This window comes from Podarcis tiliguerta (genome assembly GCF_965153285.1).
Source record: "Podarcis tiliguerta genome assembly, chromosome: 8".
Lineage (NCBI taxonomy): Eukaryota > Metazoa > Chordata > Lepidosauria > Squamata > Lacertidae > Podarcis > Podarcis tiliguerta.
Window position 1 is genome coordinate 80,038,649 of NC_139541.1, and position 26,347 is coordinate 80,064,995.

A 26,347-nucleotide genomic window follows, 5' to 3' on the forward strand; every position below is an offset into this window, starting at 1 on the left:
GTCACCCACGTCAGGGTATGTTTATGGCACCAACCCACGCAGGCACACCATGTTCCACAACAGCAAAGCCACAGATTACATGGAACAGCACACCCAACATTCACAATCCCATTTATCACCCATTCATCTCTGAGGAGTTCACTAAGCCGATTTTTATCCTCCCGACAACCTTGCCAGGTAGGCTATGCCATGAGTGACGTTGCTCAAGGCAAGCTTCCTGGCACAGGTTTCCCACAGTCCGTTACATCATACTCTAGGCCGACTGAAGAGGCAGGGAGCTCAAGCTGAGATAGCCTGGATAGCGTGTGGTGCTGAGAACGCAAAGGTTGCAGGTTCGATTCCCAAATGGGATAGCTGCGAATCCCTGTTGGACTAGATGACTCTCAAGGGCCCCTCAACAATATGATTCTATGATTTCCCCATTAGACTTGAAGGCTTGCTTTGATCAAACTCTTACGATTTCTAATTATTCGCTGTGGCTTCTGAGGAGAGCCCCTAACAAATGCCCTGTCCTCTGGGTCCGAGCCTCCAAACCAAACAGACACATAACATACCCTCAGATCTTCTCAGGGCCCGCCAAAATTGCTGCTTATGGCACGTCTAAGGCAAGTTTCTTTCTCCAAGCACAACTGTACACACAAAGGCACAAGACAAGCCGACACAGGGCCGAGCGCCACCCCCGAGCCTCCCTCAAACCCACAACCCATCCCACAACGGAAGCACCCTTAAAATGGGAAGACTGTGTTCTATGTTGTTGTTTTCGTGGGATTTCCTCACAAAGAAAGATGCATGCAGATTCTGGGACGTGTGGCGGGCTGGTGAGTGGGATGGCAAGGCCGCTCTCTCAGAAGCTGAAAAACAGCGACACGCCTTCCTAGGATTCTGACCAACACCTCAAAAAAAGAAGCGTTCACCCCAATATTGAGACCCAAGGCCCACATGCACCTCCAAATTGCAGAGTTTCTCATATGACCCAGAATTCCGCTTGTCTCGACATTGCTCACCTGGAAACACCAATCTAGGCCTCATTGCATTGCACCCCCCCCCAAAAAAACCCCAATTCCCGTCCAGTTCCTATTGGTGTCTGGAATCCTATTCTCTTAACAAACCCCCACAAAGTGCCCCATTTTGTTCCAGCCAGTCATTTTGGTGGGTTTCATTGGACGTTCTTTCCTGCCCAAAATACACCCTTGCCTTGTAGCATCTACCCCAAAGTCTCACAGATCTAGAATGATCTCCAAGCACCACAGACATCCAGAACCACATTCCCTGAGCTTGCATGCGGGTGTCAGTGTCTGAAAGCCCAGGCACCCCAAGCTCTGGGCAATGGGAAGTATCCTGAGATCCCCTCCCCAAATACCACAAACGCCCCCAAACAGGGAACCGCATAAAACTTATTTGTCCAGGCTGGCTCCCACAAAAAAAAAACACCTCACACCATCAAGAAGCTTACAGTTCCTCGGGATATCGAAGAAAGAAACTCCCTTGCAAGCTCCAGGGGGGAAAACCACGCCGTTCAGAGATTCCCGAGGCAAACATTTTTAATTCCGTTTGTTGTTACGATTACGTCCCCACCTTCCTCTTAAAAAACAGACATGCAAGCCGCAAAGGCAGGTGGGAGACTGTAGTCCCTGACCCAGAAAACCTCCGCCGTGACCCTGTGGAAACCCACCAAAAGACCCTCCTTGGCCCACGAAGGGAACCCCACACAATACCTGGGAGCCCGGAGATCTTTGAAGAATCCTGCAGAACAAGCCCCAGGGATCTGTGGGAAGCCACAAAGCCACGCCGCTTTGGAGCACGAAAGAACCACACCAGCAGCAGACCACAAAACTCTTCCACCTCGAAAGCAGGATAGGGACCTCACCTGTAGCAGCTCCTCCACCTCAGCCTCTTCCGGCGGCGCCGCATCGCCGGGTGACTGGCTCTCCGTTCCGCTCCCTGAGTCGAATAAAGCCGGGCTTTGATCTCCCCAGCCCTCCTCTTCTTGCCACCCGTCCCTCCCAGGTCCCATCCAGGGTACAGGCTGTTCCATTCCTGTCCCCTGGCACGGCGCCACTCACTCCCGGGTTGCGCAGAGCAAGCTGCGTTTTGCCGCGAGGGATGAAGACGAGCGCCTTATCTGTGGCTGCTCTCGGCTTACTCTCCAGCAAGCGGGTTCACCCAGGGGGCCTGGCCAGTGGCCAGGTGGGCCAACGGGTCACCAGACAGGGCTGGCAGCAGGGAAGCGGGGAATCCTCATGCGCAGCCATGTGCCTGAGACAAGCATGGGTGCGCATGGGCAAGGGGGGGCGTGAACGCAGCAAAGGATCACAAGAACACACCGGCCGGGCGAATGGGAGGGACGAATGCAATACAACTCTTCCCCCCCCCCAAAAAAAACCAAAGAAATGCATTGTGGGGGCGATGTTGCGCCAGAATATGAAATCCCCGGCAGAATTTGCAAGGGAGAGTTCAGATCAGGCAGTGGTTGATTTTTAGAAAAGAGGACGACGAGCCTCGTGCATTTTTGGAAATTATATGCTTTGCGCGGAAGCGGTTCTGGCTATTCCTAGATATGTGCCACACATGCTCCGGTTAGCAGCTGGCATCAGTATTGAAGCCTCATGCCGCTTTTTTAAAAATTGTAAAACTTTTTAGGAACATTGGATGCTGCCATCCCATCGAGCTTAGAAATGCTATCTGGCAGCAGATCCCTTGGGTCGCAGGCCTTAACTCTTCGACTTGGGAGATGCCAAGAATTAAACTCAAGACCCTTTGCAGGGGGAGCATGTGCTACACCACTGAGCAGTGGCATTTCGCCAAAGGATAGAAGCGACTCTTTGAAAAGGGCGATTGAGAGAGAAGGGGCGATTCTTAAAACTCTCCCCCTGCTTCTAAATGCTTCCAAGTGCCTCTCTCTCTTGCATGTGACCCAGAATGGAATGTCAGTTTGTTAAGGAAGTCTGCACGTGAACAGAGGCACTCTTTGTCGGAGATTCCAAAGCTGGGCCACTCACTTTCCAAAACGTCTTAAAGGGCGGGATCCAGAAATATTAAAGAGACTTGTTTTCTGGCCCGTTTTTGGCTCACCTAACTCTGCTGCCAATTTGACGTTCCCACCCACCCCAGGAAGGATTTTCCACTCCACTGATAAAACTGATCTGATTTAAAAGGTCCAGTCCCCATTTCCCAGAATGCTCAGCAAGATGCTCCATCTGGGAAGCTGACAAGCAGACAGGATGAAGGCATTTGCCTCCAGCAGTTGTCACTCGGGAGCTGCTGACATTTGCTAGCATGGCTAATGGTGATTTATTGGGCAAACTAGTTCTGTAGTCATAACATCAGGGCACCACAAAACTTGGGTTCAGGCACAGAACCTCCGCTTGCTTTGCTGCTTTTCTAAACCAGCAGTTTCTTCTAGACTTCCACGTTTCTCTTTGTCCCTTTCATCCAACAGACCCTCTCGTATTTCCCCCTTTCCACATCCGCTTCCTTCTCCCACAACAAACGGTGTTTACCCTCCTTCAAACATAATCACCGAAATGAAAGGAACAGGGCAAAAACTAGGATCAAATCTTCACATAAATAACAAAATAGAAAGAAGAAGGGGGGATCACATTCCACTCCGTAATATGTGCCTTCCAAGTCGCCAGATGGGTGCTCAGCAAACAGTTACAAGCATCTAGTCCTCAAGGATGCAAAAGGCAGCCTGGGAAGCCCCCCCAAATTACCATAGAGTTGTAAAGTTAGAAGGGTCATCTTGTCCAACCCCCCCCAATGCCTTAGCCTAGGGAAATTGTTTGGGTATGCATAGTCTCGCCACCCAGCCCACTTTTAAATTTATTTGTGACTTAAGGGGGGGGGGGACACACCTATTAATGAAGAAAAGAGAGGTTTGCAAAACCACGGCAAGCAGGTTAGAAGTTGGTCAGAGGCAGAGAGCATCAATATACCCCACACAGCCATCTGCTGTAGAAATGCTTTGCTGTGTGCAATGTGGAACATAGCCCCTGTTTGTGAAGGGACCATCCTGGAGGGCGCTAGACCCAAGCGCCCTCCCCGCAGGAGCTGATTCTGCTGCACTACGGCACAGCTCGATAACAGCTGCCTACGCAAAGCTCGCATGCATCTCTGATGCCTTCTGCTCAGATCAAGCATCTCTGACGTCAAGCTTCCTTCCTCCGCTGAGAATATCTCAGCTCTGCACATGCAGAGCGTTGCCAGCCGGCTACTTTGCACACAAACCGTTTCTTCCTTATTAGCGCAAAATTGGAAAAGTTGGGGGGAGGGGCTGGAGAGTGACAGAGGTGGGCAGGAAAAACAACCCCCCTGAACCCCCAACATCCAGCTCCACAGAACCACAAGCTTCCCCCGAGGCACTGCTCAGCTGTGCTGGAGCGACCCCTTTCAATCAGGACAGCCAAATCGATTCTGACGAATTTCCAGCAGACCCATCATTTGGTATTTCCATCGATCCGATCCATGCATATGGATGCCCGGAGACAAGGAAACCAAATGACAGAGATCCTGAATAGCTGAAGAGGCTCGTACATTCAATAAGTTAGCTTCTCCCCACCCACAAACCTTTGTCTGAGGACAAATTCACAGAGGAGAGGGCTGTCAATGGCTACTAGCCATGGCAGTCAGAGGCAGAAATGTTTCTGAAGACTACCGTATTTTTCACTCTATAGGACGCACTTTTCCCCCTCCAAAAATTAAGGGGAAGTGTGTGTGCATCCTATGGAGCGAATGCAGGCTCCGGAGGCTTCGCGTTGCTTTTGCTGAAGCCTGGAGAGCGAGAGGGGTCAGTGCGCACCCACCCCTCTCGCTCTCCAGGCTTCAGGGATAGCCGCCTGAACCCTCCGGAGCGCAGCGGGAGGTCCCACTGCGCTCCGGAGGCTTCGGGTTCCTTTTGCTGAAGCCGGGAGAGCAAGACTCTCCTGGCTTCAGCAGAGAGGGAGAGCTGCGCAGCGCCCCTTCAGCGAAGCGGGAGGAGAAATGGAAGGGGCTCTGTTTCTCCTGCCGCTTCGCTGAAGGGGCGCTGAGCAGAGAGGGGGAGAATTTTTTTTCTTGTTCTCCCCCTCTAAAACAAGGTGCGTCCTATGGTCGGGTGCGTCCTATAGAGCGAAAAATACGGTAGTTGCTGGAAAGCTCAAGAGGGGACAGGGCTTTTTTGTGCTCAGATTCTGGTCCCCCCCAGGCACCTGGGGAGATGCTGGACAAGTCACCAGACTCACCCAGCAAACTCTTCTTCTGTTCTTAAGTGGAGACAGTATGGACTAGCACCAACGGATGGCCCAGTGGTTTGACCAGCCACGGCTTGACAGGGCACCACATCTGGACTCCGGGTCAGAATTTACCCTCCCTTAAAGATCAGGTTGGCCTGCAGCCCTAATGGCTCACTTCCACCTTGCGTCTGCACCCTGCGACTGGCACAGCGTAGACTCATTGACCTCTGGACCCCTTCCAAGGCTACGGCCAGCCCGTTTTACAGTACCCGGTTCTATTTATATACGTGTATGTGTGCCCCAGCCACGACTGCAATTCTGCTTAATAAGCACTGCTCATGCAGTCTTTGGATTTCCAAGGTAATAGGTTCAAGGGCTCATTTCTGTTCTGTTTCCTGTCCTCTATTATCCTCCACCCCTTTCAGACCCTCCCCACATGTGCAAGAGAAAGGCACTACAAAACACTGTCCCCTCCGGGGACCTCCTGCATTCTAGGGCTAAGTTATGGAACTGGGGAAACACGCCCCCCCCATGAAACAACAGCTCAAATCAACCCCCACGACACGTCCCCACTTCTCAGCTGGAACACTTTTTTTTGCTCCTAATCCCCTCCTTTTAAAAACATCTCCCCAAATCCCAACTGCTGCAAAATTATCCGGTCAGACTCCGTAGGAAGCCGTCTTATACTCCCAGTCAGACCGCTGGCCCATCTAGATTGGTACTGCCAACACGGACTGGCAGTAGCTCCCCCCCCCCAGCAAGGTTCTCTCTGCTGGGGGAGTTCTGCGTGCCAAGCGGATGCCCCACCACCACTGAGCGATGGCCCTTCCCACTTAGCCTTGCATAGGCAGCTGCAAGCAGGCCCCCCCCCTCCCCGCCCACCCCCGGCGCGGATCCAAGCCCCTTAATCACTGCACTCTCTTCAACAACCCGCCCCCTCCTCCTTCCACCAAGCAGGAATCCTGTTGCACGTGCTCTTGGCAGTGCCTTTAGCTGTTCTGTCCACGTCTGCCCGGGACTTTGTGTACTGTAGACGGGGACCAATGCCAAGTACTCATCATGGCTGCGGGGGGAGAGGAGGGGGGAGGAGAGGAAAGGTTGTGGGTGGGAGGAAAGATGACGCTGCTGGAGGGAGAGGAAAAGATCTGCAAGCAGCGCTGCTAGCTTCCCGTAAATCATCAGCGTCACTGCTAAAAACAGAGGAGCTTTCACCCCTTAAATTAGGGGGTCACAGCTGTGTATGTAAAATAGGGCGCATGGGGTGTGAGGGCTAGGGTAGTACCTCTGGCGGGGGACACATCATGCTCCTTCTGGAGTAGTTTGTCCACCTTGGGTCCCTATCCTGCACTCAGCTCTCACCCGGGGCTCCTGGAAGCTGTCAGCAGGTGACAGCTGCCAAGAATGGCTTCGATTGGCCGGCTAAACCAGGTGAGGGTGGTTAAGGGGTCTCAAACCCTCCTTTGGGTTGGGGGCTTTGCCTGCATGCAAAGGCAGGTTCTGGTGGGCTGAGCAGATGAGACCAAGAGGGGGTCCAATGGTCTACAGCAGGGGTCAGCAACCTTTTTCAGCTGTGGGCCGGTCCATCGTCCCTCAGACCATGTGGGGGGCCGGATTATTTTTTTTTGGGGGGGGGAATGAACGAATTCCTATGCCCCACAAATAACCCAGAGATGCATTTTAAATACAGTGGTACTTCGGGAGCCCCATTCGCATCCTGAATAGAACGTCTGCGGGTCGTGTTTTGCCGCTTCCGTGCATGACGTCATTTTGAGCGTCTGCGCATGCACAAGCGGCGAAACCCGGAAGTAACGCACTCCGTTACTTCCAGGTTGCCGCAGAGCGCAACCTGAAAGCGCTCAACCTGAAGCACGTTCAATCCAAGGTATGACTGCAAAAGCACACATTCTACTCATGTAAAAACACCAAGCAGGCCCCACAAATAACCCAGAGATGCATTTTAAATAAAAGCACACATTCTACTCATGTAAAAACATCAGGCAGGCCCCAGAACTGACCCAGAGATGCATTTTAAATAAAAGCACATGTTCTACTCATGTAAAAACACCAGGCAGGCCCCACAAATAACCCAGAGATGCATTTTAAAGAAAAGGACACATTCTACTCATGTAAAAACACGCTGATTCCCAGACTGTCTGATGGCCAGATGGAGAAGGCAATTGGGCCGCATCCAGCCCCTGGGCCTTAGGTTGCCTACCCCTGCTCTACAGGAACAACGCAACACTTGAGCCAGCAACCAAACTCCTGGAATTGTCCGAAGGCACCATGAGGGTCGGGGACGCGGGTGGCGCTGTGGGTAAAAGCCTCAGCGCCTAGGGCTTGCCGATCAAAAGGTCGGCGGTTCGAATCCCTGCGGCGGGGTGCGCTCCCGTTGTTCGGTCCCAGCGCCTGCCAACCTAGCAGTTCGAAAGCACTCCCGGGTGCAAGTAGATAAATAGGGACCGCTTACTAGCGGGAAGGTAAACAGCGTTTCCGTGTGCGGCTCTGGCTCGCCAGAGCAGCGATGTCACTCTGGCCACGTGACCCGGAAGTGTCTCCGGACAGCGCTGGCCCCCGGCCTATTTGAGTGAGATGGGCGCACAACCCTAGAATATGTCAAGACTGGCCCGTACGGGCAGGGGTACCTTTACCTTTTACCATGAGGGTCAGACAGGCCAGCCCCCTGCAAAGCAGGAATACGGGGATAGAACCTGCAACCTTGGGTGTTATCAGCACCGCACACTAACCAACAGTCAGGATGGGAGAGGAATTTGATTCTGTTTGCAGGGAAGGGGGGTAGAAGGTGGGGGGCAGAAATAAGAGAAGTCTTTTATGTCAGGCCATTTCCTTCTCCCCAAAACTGAACCAGGAGTGCCTGCAAAGCCAGCCCCCGCCCCGCTCCTCACACCCCCACAAGGGCCTCTTCCTTCTGGGTTGGGTGGGAACGCAATGTTCTTGGCAAGGCACAGGCCTCCCCACCCCATAGCTTTCCCATCTGGACTGTGTGTTTGTGTTCATAAGGGAGGCGTGAGCTACCTTTTACCTGAACTAACACAGGGCTGCAGGGCTGGGCAGGGCTGAGCTCGCAGGAGAACAGCATGCCGCTCTCGGCTTTCAGAGCCCATCTGCTAGGATTTCCCAGCCTTTGCATTTATTAAAGGGCTATTGACATCCACAAAACCGCCGCTTGTTATTTCTGTTTCGCAGGTCAAGAACCGTGGCCAACAGAGCAAGGACTTGGTCCGGGGCCCACGGAGAAGCTAGAATTTAATCCCAAAACTTGCGGGGCCTTCAGCCAAGCCTCTATGCGCACACACGAGACCTTATCCCCTTTCGCACTCACAATTGCTTTGTGAAAAATTTAGCCTCCTCTTGCTTATTTATTTCACAGCCAGACGGGCCAGGCCAAGGGATGACGATACCCAGGCACCCAGAGGGGCAAAGAGCACTCTGCCCTGCCATTCGCCAAAGGCACCCGCAAGGCGAGGCAGGAGGGAAAGTGAGACGGACTGTGTTTGAAACATGTGGCTTCCCCCAAGGAATTCTGGGAATTGTAGTCTGTAAAGGATGCTTGGGAGTTGGAGCTCCATGGTGGGTAAACTACAATTCCCAGGATTCTTTGGGATGGGTGGAAGTGCTTTAAATGTATGGTGTGTGCACACAGACTGGCTGATTCCATACCATTATCAGCTGATGATACCGTATTTTTCACTCCATAAGACACACTTTTTTCTTCCTAAAAAGTAAGGGGAAATGTCTTATGGAACGAATGCATGGTCCCTGGAGCCGAACTGCCGAAAAGCAGATAATGCAATGGCGCAAAAACGTGGTTGCAAAGCACGGATCCACATGGATTCTCGGGATTTTTGCATTGGGCTACCCCAAACTCACCGTCAAATCACATGTCTGTGGCCACAGCATGAACCACAAAAATCATACATCCGCTGTTTCGTTCCGAATATTTTTTTTCTTGCTTTCCTCCTCTAAAAACTAGTTGTGTCTTATGGTCAGGTGCGTCTTATGGAGCGAAAAATACGGTAAATGGGGTGTGTGGGTTTTTTTGGGGGGGGTCCCCCCTGTTCAACTGCCCCAGAAGAAAATGGGATAAAAAGTCCTTTTCAACTATGCTGACAAAGAAATTCTCATTTCAATAGTGATAGTAATCATTCATATTATGGAAACATGTGGACCACCCTGAGATCCATGGATAAAGGGCAGTATGCAAACAAGCAAACAAACAAATAAAGTCAACAGAATTAACTGTTAAACCTGAAGGTAGCGGCTATTATTTTTTTTTGGACTCGGGAGCCAGATTTTTAAAAAGTCTCTGATTAAATGATACACACAAACAAACAATTTTTCCCACACACTGGAATTCCTTGAAAGCTAAATGCAGCTACTTCTGATACAGGAGCCGCCATTTATACAGTGGTACCTCAGGTTACATACGCTTCGGGTTACATACGCTTCAGCTTACAGACTCCGCTAACCCAGAAATAGTACCTCGGGTTAAGAACTTTGCTTCAGGATGAGAACAGAAATCGTGCTCCGGCAGCACGGCAGCAGCAGGAGGCGCCATTAGCTAAAGTGGTGCTTCAGGTTAAGAACAGTTTCAGGTTGAGTACGGACCTCCGGAACAAATTAAGTACTTAACCTGAGGTACCACTGTACTGCCATCGTCCAGCACCTTCCTCTCCGCCTGCGGGCTGAGATGCAATAGGGAAAGCCAACTCTGTTGGATTACCCACCCAGGTTCCCACGGCACCTTGGGCCTCCAGCTGTTTTTGGACTACAATTCCCATCATCCTGACCGCTGGCCTTGCTAGCGAGGGATGATGGGAGTTGTAGTCCAAAAACAGCTGGAGGCCCAAGGTTGGGGAACACTGCGACCAGGCGCCATTCCCCCGGCTCTGCAAGAGAATCTCAAGCTCCTGAGACAAGCCGGGAAAGGCCAGGGAACCTCTGGCATTCCTGGGGGGTGGAGAGGCTCTGCGAAGTGCCGGCAAGGCAGCCGAATTCCCTTGGCAAGCTTCCAGGGCCTGTTCTCTGGCTGAGCCAGCGGTGGAAGCCAAGAACATACACAGCGTGTGAATAAACAGAGGAGGCCGGAAGAGGACCTGCTCCCAGCCAAGCCAGATACGGAGCCAAGGCTTAGGACACCGGGCCTCGCAGATTCACCTACTGCCCTACAAAGTGCAAAAATAGAACCCAGGTGTCCGGGCACTCTGCTGCCACTGCTATGCCCCGCTACCCTCGCACAGTGAGAGGCAGAGTTCAGCAGCTCCTCCTCTCTTCAACCCAAAAAGCCACAGATGATTCCCAGTGAAAAGGAACCACAAGCCTCAACTCCTCTGGCCAAAACTTAGTGCTCTAGCCACTAGGCTCCAAGGCCACCCCAAAGCTGAGAAAATAGCCCAGATGCCCAGGGATTCCCCTCCGCTCTGTGCTGAACGCCAACCCCAAATCCTGTACCTGAACAAAGGCAGTTTCATCTCTTTGCAGCACATAAAAACAAGTTTCAGCTAAGTCAGGGCAGTTATTTATTTATCGGCCAAGGATCGAAGAGAGCCGAGTTCGTATTATTTCCCCTGCAGCTCAGCAAAGAACTCTTCGGGTGACCTGATGCCCCTCCCTCGCAACCTACCTCACTTTGCAGGATCGTTGTGAGGTTAACATTGGGGTGGGGAGACCTCACGCACCACCCTTGGAGGACAGGTGGGAGAAAGATGCAATTAAACAACTTCTGCCGCTATCAATGTCCCGCAAGATATCATGCACGTATCTTCCAAAGAGTATATTTGCATTAACCAAAGGCCGTAAAAAAAAAACCTAATTGCAATTCGCCAAACTGCAAACAACAACATGCAGCATAAAGCAATTGCAAAAGACAAAGCATCAAAGATCTTTTTTTATTCCTGCATGGCAGGGGGTTGGACTAGATGACCCTGAGGGCTCCCTTCCAATCTTGACGATTCTACAAAAGAAGGGGAGTCACAGCCCGTAAACATAATCTGAGAGTTCGTACCTAGATTAACTTCTGCCAAACCCCCTGATATCCAGCGCAAATTAATGCAAATATTGTGTAGCTCTCTCTTTCTAACCTTTCTTGCCGCCAGAGCACAAAAGCGCCGTTTTAAGTGTCATAAATCAGTTCGTGGCACACGGCCCCCCAAAAGGCAAGTAATTTCTGCCGTAGCAAGCCTGCTTCCAGGAATTAGCAAAATCGATCTCTTAAAGGGCAGGTTAACAAGTCATGTGTGATGTTGTCCTATAGCAGCTATCCAAGACACCCAGAATCTAAGCTCCATAAAGCCTGGATAGCTCCGTTCGTTAGCGTGTGGCACTGATAACGCCAAGGTTGCAAGTCCGATCCCCGTATGCGGCAGCTGCATATCCTTGCATTGGGCTAGATCAGCCATAGGCAAACTCGGCCCTCCAGATGTTTTGGGACTACAACTCCCATCATCCCTAGCTAACAGGACCAGTGGTCAGGGATGATGGGAATTGTAGTCCCAAAACATCGGGAGGGCCGGAGTTTGCCTATGCCCGGGCTAGATGACAGCCAGGGTGCTTTTCAGCTCTAGGTTTCTAGGATTTAACGCAGCTGGCATTGAGCATCTCTCTCTCTGGAGCGGCAGGGAGAGGAGAAAGCAAAGGGGCAGGCGGATCGATCTGCGCCCGTGAGCTGTTTCCAAACAGAGAACGAAAAACAAAACACACACACACACAGAGGGAGAAAATGCAGCCATTAGGCTGTACCGAGCCTGATAAACACTGCTATTTGCAGCCTTGCTCAGTTAGCAAAGCTCGGCCGGGCAGCTGCTGTGCACAAGCAAGGCTGACAACCGAGAAAGGGGTCTGCCTGGGTGCTGGGCCGCCACCCCCCCTATGGAGAGGCACCGCTGCAACGGCAGGCCCAGTCCCCCGGGCACCAGGCGGGCCTTGACTTGACGCGAGCTCCGCCGAGGCCTCTGGGGCCTGCGGCCTTGGTGAGGCCGAGCTCCTCTCTCTCTCTCGGTGCCTCTCCAGCCCGCCCCCCCTCCGCCGCTTGGAAAGCAGCCCAGAGGCCCCTCTCTCAGGCCAGGCCTACGTGAGCCGAGCGACGGGCGGGGGCCCGGGCTAGGCCAGGAGCAGCCAACCAGCGCCCGGCCTCCTTTCCTGTTTGCCTGCTAATTTCGGCTGGGAACACTGCGCTGCCATTGGGCGCCCGGCTTGAATGCGCACAGCCCGGGCCCTTTGCCAGATGGGCTGGCGCTGGCAGGGCCGCCAGGCTGCTCTCGTCTCGGGGAGAGCTGGACACAGGGCAAACGGAGGGGGGACAGGAGCCCCGAAGAAGGAAAAACAACCGTGTGCAATGGGGGAGAGGGGACTGCATGTTCAAAAAGTCCTCCCCAAAAGCCTCCGAATCCTGCTTGCAACTGTAAAAAAAGAAATACCACGCCAGATCGCAGGCAGCGAAAGTAACTCGAGCATCGCTGCTTTTTCATTTCGGATTCTGAGAGCGCCCTATGCGTTTTTAGAAACATAACTGAGGGTGCTGATTCAGTTTCCTGCACTTAGGGTTCAAATAATAAAAGAGACATTATTCCCACCCTACACACACACACAAACAATTCTCAATTTGAAAATTGAGCAAGGCCCATTTTAAGGCACACGAAACAACAACAACAAAAATGGCTTTGCGTAAAATAAGATGTGGCCAAGGACTAAAGGAAACTGGTATTTTTACACCTTATTTGCACACACAAGCTCGCATTGGAGACACGCTGGTATATATGTTTATTACTCTCTTCTCAGCATTCCTGACAGATATACAAATTTGCATCGGCGTAATCTGCATTGAGTAATCCTGTGGTAACTACCACCTTGAGTAACCCTGTGGTAACTACCACATTGAGTAACCCTCTGGTAACTACCACCTTGAGTAACCCTGTGGTAACTACCACCTTGAGTAACCCTGTGGTAACTACAACCTTGAGTAACCATGTGGTAACTACCACCTTGGTTCTGCGCTCCTGACCGCCAAGCTGCCCCCCCCCCCGCCTTTTGCCTGTAAGCATATAATAATGCAAGGGGGCTGAACTGGGGGTAATGTACCCATTTATCATGCTTTAATACACATTTGAGCACAGTAAACTAAGTCATGGTAACCAGTCCGTGTTAATTACCAAGCCCTCTGGAGCACGTGCTCAGGGTTGCCAACTGCACCGTATTTCGCCATGCCATTCGGCATTTTTGCCTCAGGTTTCGTATCAGATACTTTACTTAAAATAAAAATAACTTCTTATTTATATGCCGCCCATCTGACTGGGTTGCCCCCAGCCGCTCTGGGCAGCTCCCAAGAAAAACAGTAAAAACACGATACAACACACTAAAAATGTGCCTTCGGATGACTTTTAAAAAACGTGTTAACTGGTTTCCTGTTCATTTAATAACTTTAATTACTTATTTTAGTTCATTTACATCCCATCGGCTCCTCTGAGGAGCTCAAAGTGGCGTACAGAGTTCTCCTCACAACAACCCTGTGAGGTAGATTAGGCTGAGAGGAAATAAGCGGCCCAAGGTTGCCCAGTGTCCTACATGGCTGAGTAGGATTTGAACCCTGGTCTCCCAGGTCCTAGTCTGACGCCCTAACCATTGCTGGATAGGAGCCAGGATTGTAGGGGAGAGAGGGAATCTTTCCTCCATTAAGCTCATAAAGGTAAAGGTAAAGGGACTCCTGACCATAGTGGCCGACTCTGGGGTTGCGGCGCTCATCTCGCTTTACTGGCTGAGGGAGCCGGCGTACAGCTTCCGGGTCATGTGGCCAGCATGACTAAGCCGCTTCTGGCGAACCAGAGCAGCGCACGGAAACGCTGTTTACCTTCCCGCCAGAGTGGTACCTATTTATCTACTTGCACTTTGACGTGCTTTCGAACTGCTAGGTTGCCAGGAGCAGGGACCGAGCAACGGGAGCTCACCCCGTCGCGGGGATTCGAAGCGCCGACCTTCTGATCGGCAAGTCCTAGGCTCTGTGGTTTAACCCACAGCGCCACCCGCGTCCCTTCACCACCCACATACCCTCCTCCAAACAGGGCAGGGACCCAAAAATGTGCAAGGCTCCACTCCTTCACAGGTCAAACCCACCAACTTAACCAGGCATTTGTAAAATCACACATTGGAAGCACCCGGTGGGTCTTGTAGGGCAACGAAGGTGCAAGAATAATTTCCCCCCTCCATTTTGAATGAGAGAAAACCAACTGACCAAGAATCATGTGTTTGCATTTATTTCCCTTTTGGTGAGAATCAGGTTCAATGCAAGCCTCTGAAGCCACCATTTTCAGTAGGGCCCAACAGATCGTGTTATTTGGACTGGGGTATCAAGGCCACATCTGCACCACACCTTTAAAGCGCTATGATGCCGCTTTAAGCAGCTAAACAATTCTGGGAGGTGTAGTTTGTTTGGGGTCCTCTATTCTCCTCACAGAGCTACAATTCCCGGGGCTGCCTGTGAAGAAGAGGGCCTGACAAAAAACTCTGGGAACTGTAGCTCTCTGAGGAGAACAGGGAGGTCTCCAAACAACTCTCCGCACCCTTTGCAAACTGCAACTCCCAGAATTCAATGGGGGAACCTATGGCGGGACTTTAAACATACGACATGGCCATACCCAAAAGTACTTTCCCATCTGAACGGTTTCAAAACCCCTCCACAGGGGAACTCTCCCCTCACAGGTTGAAAATTTCAGGTCCAGCAGTTTACACCGACCGCGAAATTTCCGAGGCATCATTACGGGGGTTCAGAAATGAACGTTTTCCAGGAAGCACGAGTGCGCTGAAACCTGCCTCGAGGGCATCTGTGCAAGACATAGGGGCTGTGACATTTTGGCTCAGCCGTAGCAGAAATAAGGATTTCGGGATAGGAGGAAGGCTTCTTCTGGTTTTCAAGGAAGGGGAAGCTGGTTCGAGAGACAGCGAGATGTGGGGCACAAGACAGGCCTCCAAAGAAAGGAAAGTTCATGGGGCTATTTCAGCATCTGCCGCCCCAGGCAGCCACCTCAATCTGTCAAACGGTGGAGCCGGCCCTGGGTTTTCATGCAGTCACAAAGATGCATTGGATCGCAGGCAATGGCGAAAAGCAAAGCCTCTCTTGAACCACATTCAACTCTCTGGAAAAGACAACTGTCCCCCCGATTTTAACCACAAGTTTATTTTCCACTTCTGGAGCAAAAGAGAGGAAGGGAGTGAAGGCCATAGCCTACGAAAAACACGGGACTGATTCAGACTTAGTCCCAAACCATGGTTTGCCACCGTGGGAAGAAGCCGGGAGCCGGGGACTTCGGCTCAGTTATCTCCAAACACCCCCTCTTCTTCCATTTCCGCTTTGAGGCAAACCCTCGCTTGCCGCTGTTCCATACAGCTTGCGCTTTCCCTGAAAACCAGGAACAAACCATGGTGCGCAACCACGGTTAGCAGGGCAGGTGCACTCCTGAACAGGCTATGGTTTGCCTCAAGCCAGGATCGGACGGTGGGTGGGGGCTCATAGCTCACGAAGGGAGGAAGCAGCCCCCGTTTTCCTTGCCGTTGCATCTGAACGGACTTCCGATCACGTCGATGAAATGTTCAGGCGGTGGCGGCAAGCGAAAAGCAATTATTTGGGCAATACTGAAGTTCTGAGCACTGAAAATTCTCAAAAATAGACTCCAGACACATTTCACATGGAGCAAGAAAAATGTCTAACCCCCCCCCCCAGTCCATTAACCTGAAGTGAATCCGGGGCAACAAATCTTCTGGTGTGCCATTGGGCCCATTAAAATCAATGTGCGGTGATCAAAGCACTGCCGAGTAATTGAAATACCCTTGAAACTTGACCCCCCCCCCCAATCAAGGCACTTCTTAGGCCAGATGCAAATGTCTGTTCCCCTTTAAAGGAAGGGGAGGGAAGCTTAATGATCTATAATGGGATGAGGGTGTCGAGAGGAGCGCAATTCGTCTTCAGAAGCGAAACACGGCGCATATCAGTTTCAGCTAGCAGACCTGCAAGCCATGATTCTAAAACAGGGGTCAGCAAACTTTTTCAGCAGGGGGCCAGTCCACTGTCCCTCAGAACTTGTGGGGGGCCGGACTATATATATATATTTTTTGGGGGGTGAACGAATTCCTATGCCCTACAAATAACCCAGAGATGCATTTTAAATGAAAGGGCACATTCTACTCATGTAAAAACACGCTGATTCCTGGACAGTACGCAGGCCGGATTTAGAAGGTGATTGGGCCGGATCCGGCCCCCGGGCCTTAGGTTGCCTACCCATGTTCTAATATTTCATTTCCTAACACAGGTTTTTTAAATTATTACCCACATTCCAGGGAGGGGGGGTTGAAAGGCCGGATCTCTAGTTCTGGAAGGCAAGCGTAGTGGTTAGAGTTTGGGAACACGTTAGGCGCCAGGTACACAATTTCTACTCCAGATGAATTAATTCACAGCAGCTACCACCCGCAAGTTCCTCACCCACTAATTGCTCAAGCCCCTTTTCCTAATTTCAGGTGTGCGTTGGCAGCAATTCTGCACCAAGAATAAGAAATAAACTTTGCTCGCTCTCAAGGAATGTTACCTTCATTATTAAAAAGCACCTGCATTTTTATTTGTTTGGAATGTACCGTATTTATTGCTCTATAAGACTCACTTTTTCCCTCCTAAAAAGTAAGGGGAAATGGGTGTGCGTCTTATGGAGCGAATGCAGGCTGCGCAGCTATCACATCGCTGCTTTCGCTGTGTAGTGATCCCTCTTGCTGTTCTGGCTTCTGAGATTCAGAATATTTTTTTTCTTGTTTTCATTCTCCAAAAACTAGGTGCGTCTTGTGGTCTGGTGCGTCTTATGGAGCGAAAAATACGGTATTTGAATGGTCAATTAGGCTACAAGAGACTAGTAGCCTTGAAACTGGAGGGAGGCAGAACTAAAAGAAAATTACAATCATGTGGACTAGAATCTGTTCCGCTCATAAGCATGCATTAAAAAAAAACACACACACACACTTTTAACACCCTATCTGCAGGTAGAAACGGTGCTGGAAAGTTAAAGGGCAATTCCTATGTATTATCTGGATGGCACACACACACACACACACACCCTGAGGTCACTGAGTCCTGTCTCCAGCTCTTGGAAATATATAGGTGAAGACTTCTGCAGACTTGACTTTCTTTAGCAATTATGAATGAACAACCTGTGCAGGTTTCGTTGCACAGACTGCTGGATGCACACATTAATCCCTATGTCCCCACAACCACTCTGCGAGGTTGCTCATGGTACCATTGCCAGAAAAGCAAAAGGCAACAAACAAAGTGAGACTGTGGCCTTATGAGGCTTTGCCCTCGGGTGGGAAAAACATTGCGCCTGGGAAAGGGAAGTCAACAGACACTCAAGGAATAGTTTCGGAGAAAAGGCTTTTATTTCTACCATCCATGAACTGGTGGAAGGAGCAAGTGTGATAAGTCACAAAAAGCATGCATGAGTTCACAATCATGTGCACAAGCATATATACCCATCAGTGGTGTAGCGTGGGTTGTCAGCACCCGGGGCAAGGCAAGTAATTTGCGCCCCCTAACCCGGGGCAAGGCAAGTAATTTGCGCCCCCCCCCCCGCTGCACTGTCCCTCCCCCAGATAGTCCCTCGCTCTCTCTCCGCACCGCACGCCTGGCACCCTCCCCTCCACAGTGGGCGGCGACCCGGCGGCTCGGATCGGATTTGCACAGCCAGCACTGCAGTGAGAGAGAGTGAGTGAGCCAGGTAGGGGCAGAGAGCTGCGAGTGCGCGCCCCCCCCCCAGATGTTGCGCCCGGTGCGGCCGGCCCCCCCTGCACCCCCCACGCTACGCCACTGGTACCCATTCCAGATCCCTCCCCCTTTCTCCTCCTTCCAGAGTCCTGCCCCATGAGTTCCTCTGAGCATGAACAGAAAGCTGTCTTGGGACTATTGGACTCTTGCCGCCCTTCCCAGGAAAAGGGGAATGAGAGTGGTTCAGTATGTCCAGAGATGTTGCAACTAGAATGAGATAAGATTCAGTTTCTCAGGCCTGCTATGAACAGAGCCTATTCACTAGCCTTTAAAAGTAATGTTTTGCCTATGCCCAGCATCTTGTGATAGAGCAGAGGAGAGCTGTTTTGGATTTTTAGGAGACAAAAGGAGTTTTGGACAGTTTTGAGGCCTGGTTGGATTTCACAGACAGGATTTAGATATCCTGTGCCTTCAAGTCGTCCAGTGTGGCTGGAGCAGAAACAGGCTATCCATAAACGCCCAGGGTCACATCCGTGGGCTGGTAGCAAATACAGTGGTACCTCAGGTTAAGTACTTAATTCGTTCCGGAGTTCTGTACTTAACCTGAAACTGTTCTTAACCTAAGGTACCACTTTAGCTAATGGGGTCTCCTGCTGCTGCTGCGCCGCCGGAGCCCGATTTCTGTTCTCATCCTGAAGCAAAGTTCTTAACCTGAAGCACTATTTCTGGGTTAGCGGAGTCTGTAACCTGAAGCGTATGCAACCTGAAGCGTATATAACCCGAGGTACCACTGTACTAGCCTGGCCACACTGAACCTGTAACTTCAAATCGCCCCTGACTATTTCCTCAAGGGAATGTGGCCTAGTACAGTGTTCCCCAACCTTAGGCCTCCAGCTGTTTTTGGACTACAACTCCCATCATCCCTCGCTAGCAAGACCAGTGGTCAAGGATGATGGGAATTGTAGTCCAAAAAACAGCTGGAGGCCCAAGGTTGGGGAACACTGGCCTAGTACATACAGCGGCCTTTACGGAAAGGCCGCCCTCCAGAAGTTCGGACTACAACTCCCATCAGCCCCGGGGCAACAGGTTGTTGAACAAAGGGAGAGCAGGTTTGGATCACGTGGGTCACTGCATTCAAATCCCCTTTTGACCCTAAAGCCCAATGGGGAGGGGGCAGAGAAAGCAACAGGAGCGGTCCCTCCCAGGTCCTGTTCAGTCAAAGGCATGCAAAATGAAATGAGATTTTTGTTAATAATAAAAAAGCAGTGCCTCTGAGAGCGTACAAAGACTTCTCTCTCAATGCTCCACAATTACAGCCAACCTCGGCACATCAGAGGTTAGGGGAAAGGGTTTTGCTTCCTAGCACTGACTCTTACTTTATTTATGAAAACGACACTGGACGTTTGTTTCAAATATTGCTCCCGACACACAAGGGATGTTACTGCCTCTATATAATCACTAGCAGAGGAGATGGGCGTATCCTCAAAGTGGGTATCCTCAAAAGTCTCTGGTCCGTCCCCCCAACATATACCCAACCCTACCCACAGCTGACAACTGCCATGCTGAGCAGCCTTGGCCAAGTCACGACTGTCTCAGCCAAGCCGACCTTACAAGGTTGTTATGTAGATTAAAAACAAGGTAACCCTGTGCATACCATCCTGCGATCCTTGCAGGAAGGCTGGAATATAAAGTCAGTAGCCTGAGGTTACAATGGGGTGTAAGGAAGGAATTTGTCTATGGACGGGGGCCAGGGCAGAGATGTTCAAAGAAGAAAATTATTAAGGATGCTCAATGCAGAAAGTGGCTTTCATGCAGTCATCCTATCTGTCCCGCAAGGCTCATTAAAAAAATTTTAGGGACTGGGAATCCATATCAACAGGATGTTACCCAAAAGAGCGTATGGATCTGTATCATCTCACCTGAGCCTTCAGATGTACTTCTGAAGCCCCACTCAGGCATCCACCTGGTAAGGTAAGTTAGGGTGACAGGCACACAAGGGCGAGAGCTTTTTGGCAAAGGCCCCACAACTGTGGAATCTGAACCCACGTGGTATCAGACAAGCACCGTATCTAAGGACTTCTGGCAGTTTTGCATAATGCTAAACTACTATTCTGCTTTTTGGTGGCTTTGAACGTTTCCATCTAACGACGTTTGCAATGATATTTTTTTTAATGGTTTTAAATTTTATATTGTATTGTGCATCGCTTGTGAACCACTCTGGGAAGCTTTTCTTTTTCCCTTGAAGAGCAGTTTGCACATTTGTTAAAAAATAAATAACTAGAAGTAAGAGGGACAAGCATTCCCCATGTGAGATTCCTGCGCCACCACCCCAGAATACAATGTCACCCTCTGCCTCCTGGAACGCTGCTTTGTGCTTTGGTGCTCAGAGGGGCGAGATTTCAGCCAGGCCTCAGCCATACAGCTGGTCCTGAAACATGCAAACTAGTAAAAAAAAAGTGCCTTCTGAGCATGCACAAAGTACATTTACCTCCCAAGGGTGCAATCGCAGCCAGCAACTTGCAGACGGAAGGGCATGGCTCTCTTATTAGGCTACCCGGAGCCCAGGTGCTCATTTTAGGAAAATAATCGCTGGGTGCCTGGCGATCACAACCTCGGAAACACAGTGCAGGGGGGTAAGAATTCCTGCAATGAGGGCTCCCCGAAGTCTAAAATGAGCAAGACGGGAGTATTAAAAACAGTGTTAAACAACTTACAACCACAAAAATAAGGCGGGTCTTGAAAAGTATGCATCTCAATCATCAAAAGAGGGAGTTTCTCAGGCCAGCGGCTGCAGCAGAGGGCGCTCTCTCCCAGGCCACTGCCCTACAAGCTTCTGAGACTAGTGGAACAACAAATAATGTCCCTTTCACTGATCTTAGCACCCGAGAGGGTCTACATGGAAGGAGGCAGTCTTTCAAGTATTTGGGGCCCGAGTCGTTTAGGGCTTAAGGGTTAAAGGAGAAAACAGCAACACCATTCTTATGTCCCGGAGGACCAAATACCTCCATCTTTTCCAGCACCCCCTGCTGGCCATTCACAGTCGCCACATCTTCCCGAGTCACAAGGCTGGAAGACCAGTCCCCGACATCCCATCGTTAGTTCCCTCCAGAACCCACAAAGCGCTGCATAAAAATGGCACCCAGTCGGGAAGTTAGGTTGCAAGGGGGGAAACTGAGGCACGTCCTCAAAGCTGATGGCGGAGATCTAGCTCGCTGCGAGACTCGAGACGAGGACTCCAGGGTCCTGGATCCCAGGGCTCCTTCCTCAGAAATTCCGGGCGTCACATATTCCAAGTCTAAGCTCCAGCCTTGGAGCAGCCGCTACCGCCCCTTCCAAAATGGCGAAAGAACAAAAACGCGAAACAAGCCCTTAAGTCCTGACTCCTCGTCCACTCTTATCAAATCATCTCTCTTGCCAATCAACCTCTGTCCCCATCAACAGAAGAAATAAACCATATACGTGCCACCACTTAACAACAACAACAAAAAAGCCCCGCCACAACCACATCATTCAGATTCCGTTAATCAAAATGCAGGTCACAAGTAAGGTGAGAAAACGTCTCACCCCAAGTTAAAGATTCACGAACATAAGCCAAAGCAGTTCTGTGATTTAGCGCCAAGACGTTTTTCCCGCCGCCAATTTTTGCGGCGCCAGATTTCTCCCGCCGCTGATTGTCCTCGTCCAAGCCAAGACTGGCTTGGAAACCCCAACAATGTCTGGGTCAGGCAGGCCTAGGGGGCCAGAGACACCCCCGTCCCACCCCAAAAAGTAAACCCTTCGTTGGAGAAGAGCCATTTCAGCCTGATTGGGAGAAGGAGAAACAGGGAGATCGAAAGGAAAATAACAAAACGGTTCCCGAAATTTCGAAAACGCAAGGAAGGCGAACTGGATTTTTTTTAATTTAAAAAGGACACGGGGATGAGAACAGAAGGGGAATGGAAAGGCCGAGAGGGAACTCGAGGGAAGAAGAGAAAGTAAAATGCACAAAAAGAAAAAGAAAGTGAGTCGAACTGTAACTGAGGACATAACCACAAATTTGGGATGCGAACAGGAAAAACAGAAGAACGTGCCCCCCCCCCCCCGTCAAACGGAGGAAAGGAGAAAATTCAGTAGCTCCAAAGAAGGAAAGAAGGGGTCTGTGTGAATGAGAAAACACAAAGGACAGGAGAGGCGGAGGAGAAAAAAATCCACGTGAATGGGAAAGTAACAGAACAGACAAGAGGACAGCAGGGGAAGGAGGGCACAAGAAAGTCAAGGGAGAGACGTTGTGTCAAGACGAAAGGGGCGCAGAACGAGGAGCAGAAAGAGATAGCCCGAAGGAAAAGTGAAAAGAGAGAACAGGGAGAGGAGCCAAGCCAGGCACACATCTGCTGCCGCTGCCTTTTGCCCCTGGCAGTGCCACACTCACCCTCCGAAGGAGCCCTGCCCGCGGGCGACGTGCCTCCAGGGCCCTCTTCCTGCCCTGTTGCCCCGCCGTCCCCCATCGCCCACTGGCCGCCGCTGCCAGCCCCAAGCCAAGAGCACTGCTATCCCCAAATAGGAACTGCCCCCTACCTCCGCCCCCCGCGTCACAGCCTGGCACGGGGCCGGGAGCACGTGATGTACACAAGAGCCGTCATGCGCCCGCCATCCGGCACATGAGGTCCACCGGCTTTCCCTGCCCGGAGGAGAACAGCCAGCAGCCGAGGCTGCGGAGGAAGGACATGTGCGAGGAGGAGGAGGAGGAGGAGGCTGGGTTGGGACGTGTGCCAGTCCATTCCGCCTGCAAACTCCGGAGGGAAAAGCAGAGAGTGAGCAAGTTCCGGGGATGCCACAAGGGGGCGCCGGAGGAGGGCAGGGGGGAAATCTGTGCCAGGGGAATCACATGGAGGCGGAAGGAGACCCAATTCAGCAGAGTGCTTCTTGGAACGGAAAGGGTTCAATTGCCGGCAGGGCTGGGAGAGACTCCTGCCTAAATCGCTGGAGGGCCGGTGCTGCCAGTCGCTGAAATAGACAACACTGGGTGAAACGGACCAATGTATCAGGCAGATTCCTATGTTCCCAAAGGCAAGGTCATGGTGGGCTGGCGTCACAAACCAGGCACAGCGATACAGGACAGATAAGCACTCAAAACCAGATTCCACAGGTGGATTTTCCTGATCAAAAGTTCAGGGCCCGCAGCGCCAGCTTTGCAGGATCTCTGCCTTAAAGGAGAAAGTCTTAAAAAAATAAATAAATCGTCAGCGGCAGCCCCTACCCCAGCCAGCAGGGGGCAAGAATGCCTTGGGGGGCAGGAAAGACAAACCAACTGAGCAGGAGCTGGGAATTGCAAAGAGGTGCACTCTGGCTTTTAATTGGGCTGTTGGAGCGGGGGGGGGGGGGGGGTGTTAAGTGCTGGCGTTTGACAGACCAGGGTCCTCCGGTCCAGCTCTCCCAAAAGAGCGGCAACCAGTGACTTCTTTTAAAAGGCTATTCCAGGAAACAGTCCTGGAGAAATTCAAGGGAGAGTTCTTATTTTCTCCCTTACTTTGACAGGACCTCATTCAGGGGAAATTGGGGGGGGGGGGTACATCTGCACCCTGGCAAGCTCCCTCTCCACCCCTGGTTTACCAACAGTTAACGAGAGACCTGCAGCCTGCGAGGCAAAAAAAAAAGGGGGGAAGTTGTTTGTTTTTTGGTTTTTTAAAAGGATAAAAACACACACACAATTAAGTCCACGTTGGCTTCCTGCCCTCGGTGGCACAGTGCCAGTTTGTGTCCTACCCAGCAACAGGCTCCAAGACCGTCCACGGGACGTCTAGCGGAGCTATTTGCGCAGCCCAGAAACCAAGCGGAGCGGACGGTCACGACACACCCACCCGGGCACGTCGGCGCTGCCATGGCCACACGCCCTTGCTCGCTCCGGTCGAATTCGCCCAACGGAGCCCGCATCCAGACCCAGACACCCGTGCTGGCTGCCAACATCCGAAGACCTACTTTTCACGAAGCTGAAAAGCACACACCTGTGCCATCCCCCCCCCATATAATATATGCATCTCTCTCTCTCTGTCACCCTGTTCATTCTTGCCTTAACCCAATTCTGAGATGATCTCCACGGAATTGACCTACATCTGAAATGACGCTCTGGCTGGCTGGCTGGCATACCTGTTCCAATCCAGTAGCCACTGCCTAATTTTAAACGCCCCTTTGGAACACCAAAACTTCATGCATTTTCCTGCCAACCAACAGCTGCTGCCGCCCCCCCCCCCCGGTGCCCCTTTCTCTCCTCAAAACTTCGTGGGCGATTTAAACAGCCTAGGCGAGCAGCCTCTCAGTACCAAAAGCGTCCACAATCTCCAAAATCCAAAACGTTTTTTTGAAAGCCAAGTTTTCCGAGTTACAAAGGACCTTATAAATAATTGTAAATAACAACAACGGCAAATATTATGAAGCGACTGGGTGTGCATTTCACTGTCCAGGCACGTTCCCTTTCAGGGATCGCTCTCCTCCGCTACTGTACGGAGGTTCCTGCCAACTCACTTCTGGCAAAGGCTGCCAGATTTACAGGCAGAGCTTTGCGAAGATGCACCTTGCAGCTTTCGCTTGCCTCGGTTTTTTTGAAAAGCGTCCATTTAAACGGGTAATCAAAATCGGGGAATGGTGCAAAAGTAATAAAAGTGGAGGAGTTTCCTGGAATATTGGTCCAGGAAAGCAACAAAAAAACCCTTTTCCATATGGAGAAACCGTCCGATCTTGTATGCTTGCATTTCTCAACTGGGGTCTAAAGGCAGCCAGCAGAGAGAGAGGGAGAGAGAGAGGCCATGATAAAAAAGATTGCAGCACTGTAAACAAGGTATGCGGGGAGATTAAGCAGCAGATCCACAAGCAGAGACATCACACAGCCTGTGTTGTTGATTTCTTCGGCCTGTTCCATGATATTCTGCTCGCTGGCTAGGGTTGGTGACCAGACTTGTGGCTGGCTACAGAACCCTGCGCTCCCTCCTTGCTGGTTTACATTTGGCACAGATCTCCACTGTAATCTACTAGATCTCCTTGCGGCCAAGAGAACACCCCCCCCCCTTCCTTCTTTCCAGCTCTGCAGGATTACTGCACATCCGAGGCTCCCCATGTCCTCCTGCAGCCGTCGGGTGACATTGACCAGCAAGATGCAAATAAAATAAGGAAAAGAAAACAAGCTGGTCGTTTCACTCATTAAAAAATAATAATGATGAGAATAACAAGGTCACACACAACCCCCTCCCTCCACAAACACACACACACACCCCATGGCGCCAGGAAAAGCTGCCCACAAGAATGGCACCCTTTAACATACTACTGAAGACCTAGATCTAGAAGTTTTTTGGGGGGTGAGAAGGGAGTGGGACGTTCTCAGGACTGCGCAAGGAAGCAAAAGAATGGAGGGCTCCAACCAGCCCTTTCCAGGGAACCCCAAAACTCAGGCGCGCACATAGCTTGTGCGTTTTAAAATACACACAGCCCCACTTTGGAATCTGATGAGTCCGCAGATTTCCTCTCTCCCCCCCCCCCTCCCGCCCCACATATAGATAAATCGCTCGGGGGGGGAGGGGGTGGCGCGCGCAAACCATTGCAAAATATCGATATATCAGGGGCGCATGCCTCCCCCCTGCGTTTGCGCAACCCCCTCTCCAAATCGGGGAGCTGGGTTGCAGATTTCTCGCGCGCCCGGGAAGAGTGCAACACCCCCCCCAAAAAAAAAACAACTGGGAAGGGGGGGGCTTCGTGCACCCCCACCCAGCCAGCCACCTTTCCTTGCTTTTTACCTTGGACACTGCAAGCCATTCTCCATGGCTGGCTCTCCTGCGCCTCCTGCCCGGGTCCAGCCGCCTCGCCTCGCTCCGCGCGCTCCGCTCTCCCCTCCTGCCTCTCCGCCTGCGCTCCTTGCCTCTCTCGCCCCCCCTTCTCCCCCTCCTCGAAGCCCACTCCCCTTCAGGCTACACCCACCGCCCCTCCCCCATCCGTGCCATTGGCTCCCCCTCCCACCCCAAGGTGCCCCCCCCGACCGCGCGCGCGCGCGCCCTCGCAAGCCTTGCAGATCCAAGGCGCTTTTTGGCACGCCTCCTTCTGCTTGCTGGTGCGCGCGCCGATTGGGCGCCGGGGATGCCACTCCGAGACCCAAGGGGGGGGTCTTCCCCACCTACCCAACCCCCCCCCCACCCCACTTTCAGTGTTGGCAGCTGGCTAGCGCGAGGGGGCTCCGCTGCGGCTGCGGAGGGGCAGGGATCGCAGCGCGCAGGGTGCTGCGGCCGGCGGAGCGCTCCTCCGGGCTAGCGTTAATCCAGAGTCACGCTGCTTCTGTTCCGTGCATCGGATCCGGATTCGTTCCGAAGGTGGCCATCGCAGCGTCTTTACCCGGGACGTGCAAATCAGCCGGGCGTCTTACCTGTGTGCTCGG

The 26,347-nt window shown here is 51.8% G+C and overlaps 1 protein-coding gene across 3 annotated transcripts in view; it reads right to left on the reverse strand.

Moving 5' to 3' along the window:
• HIF3A (hypoxia inducible factor 3 subunit alpha) overlaps window positions 1-25,851 on the reverse strand; it is a 65,163-nt gene extending 39,312 nt beyond the window's left edge. Inside the window, exon 1 of one of the 3 annotated variants that reach the window (XM_083455094.1) lies at window positions 25,716-25,851. In XM_083455094.1, coding sequence (XP_083311220.1) covers window positions 25,716-25,741 — 26 coding nt within the window. In that variant the 5' untranslated portion in view covers window positions 25,742-25,851. Of the gene's footprint in view, window positions 1-1,867; window positions 2,154-22,509; window positions 22,653-25,715 lie in introns of those variants that run through there. The other 2 variants (XM_083455095.1, XM_083455093.1) reach the window with 2 other exon arrangements.
• Window positions 25,852-26,347: the final 496 nt, after the last annotated feature.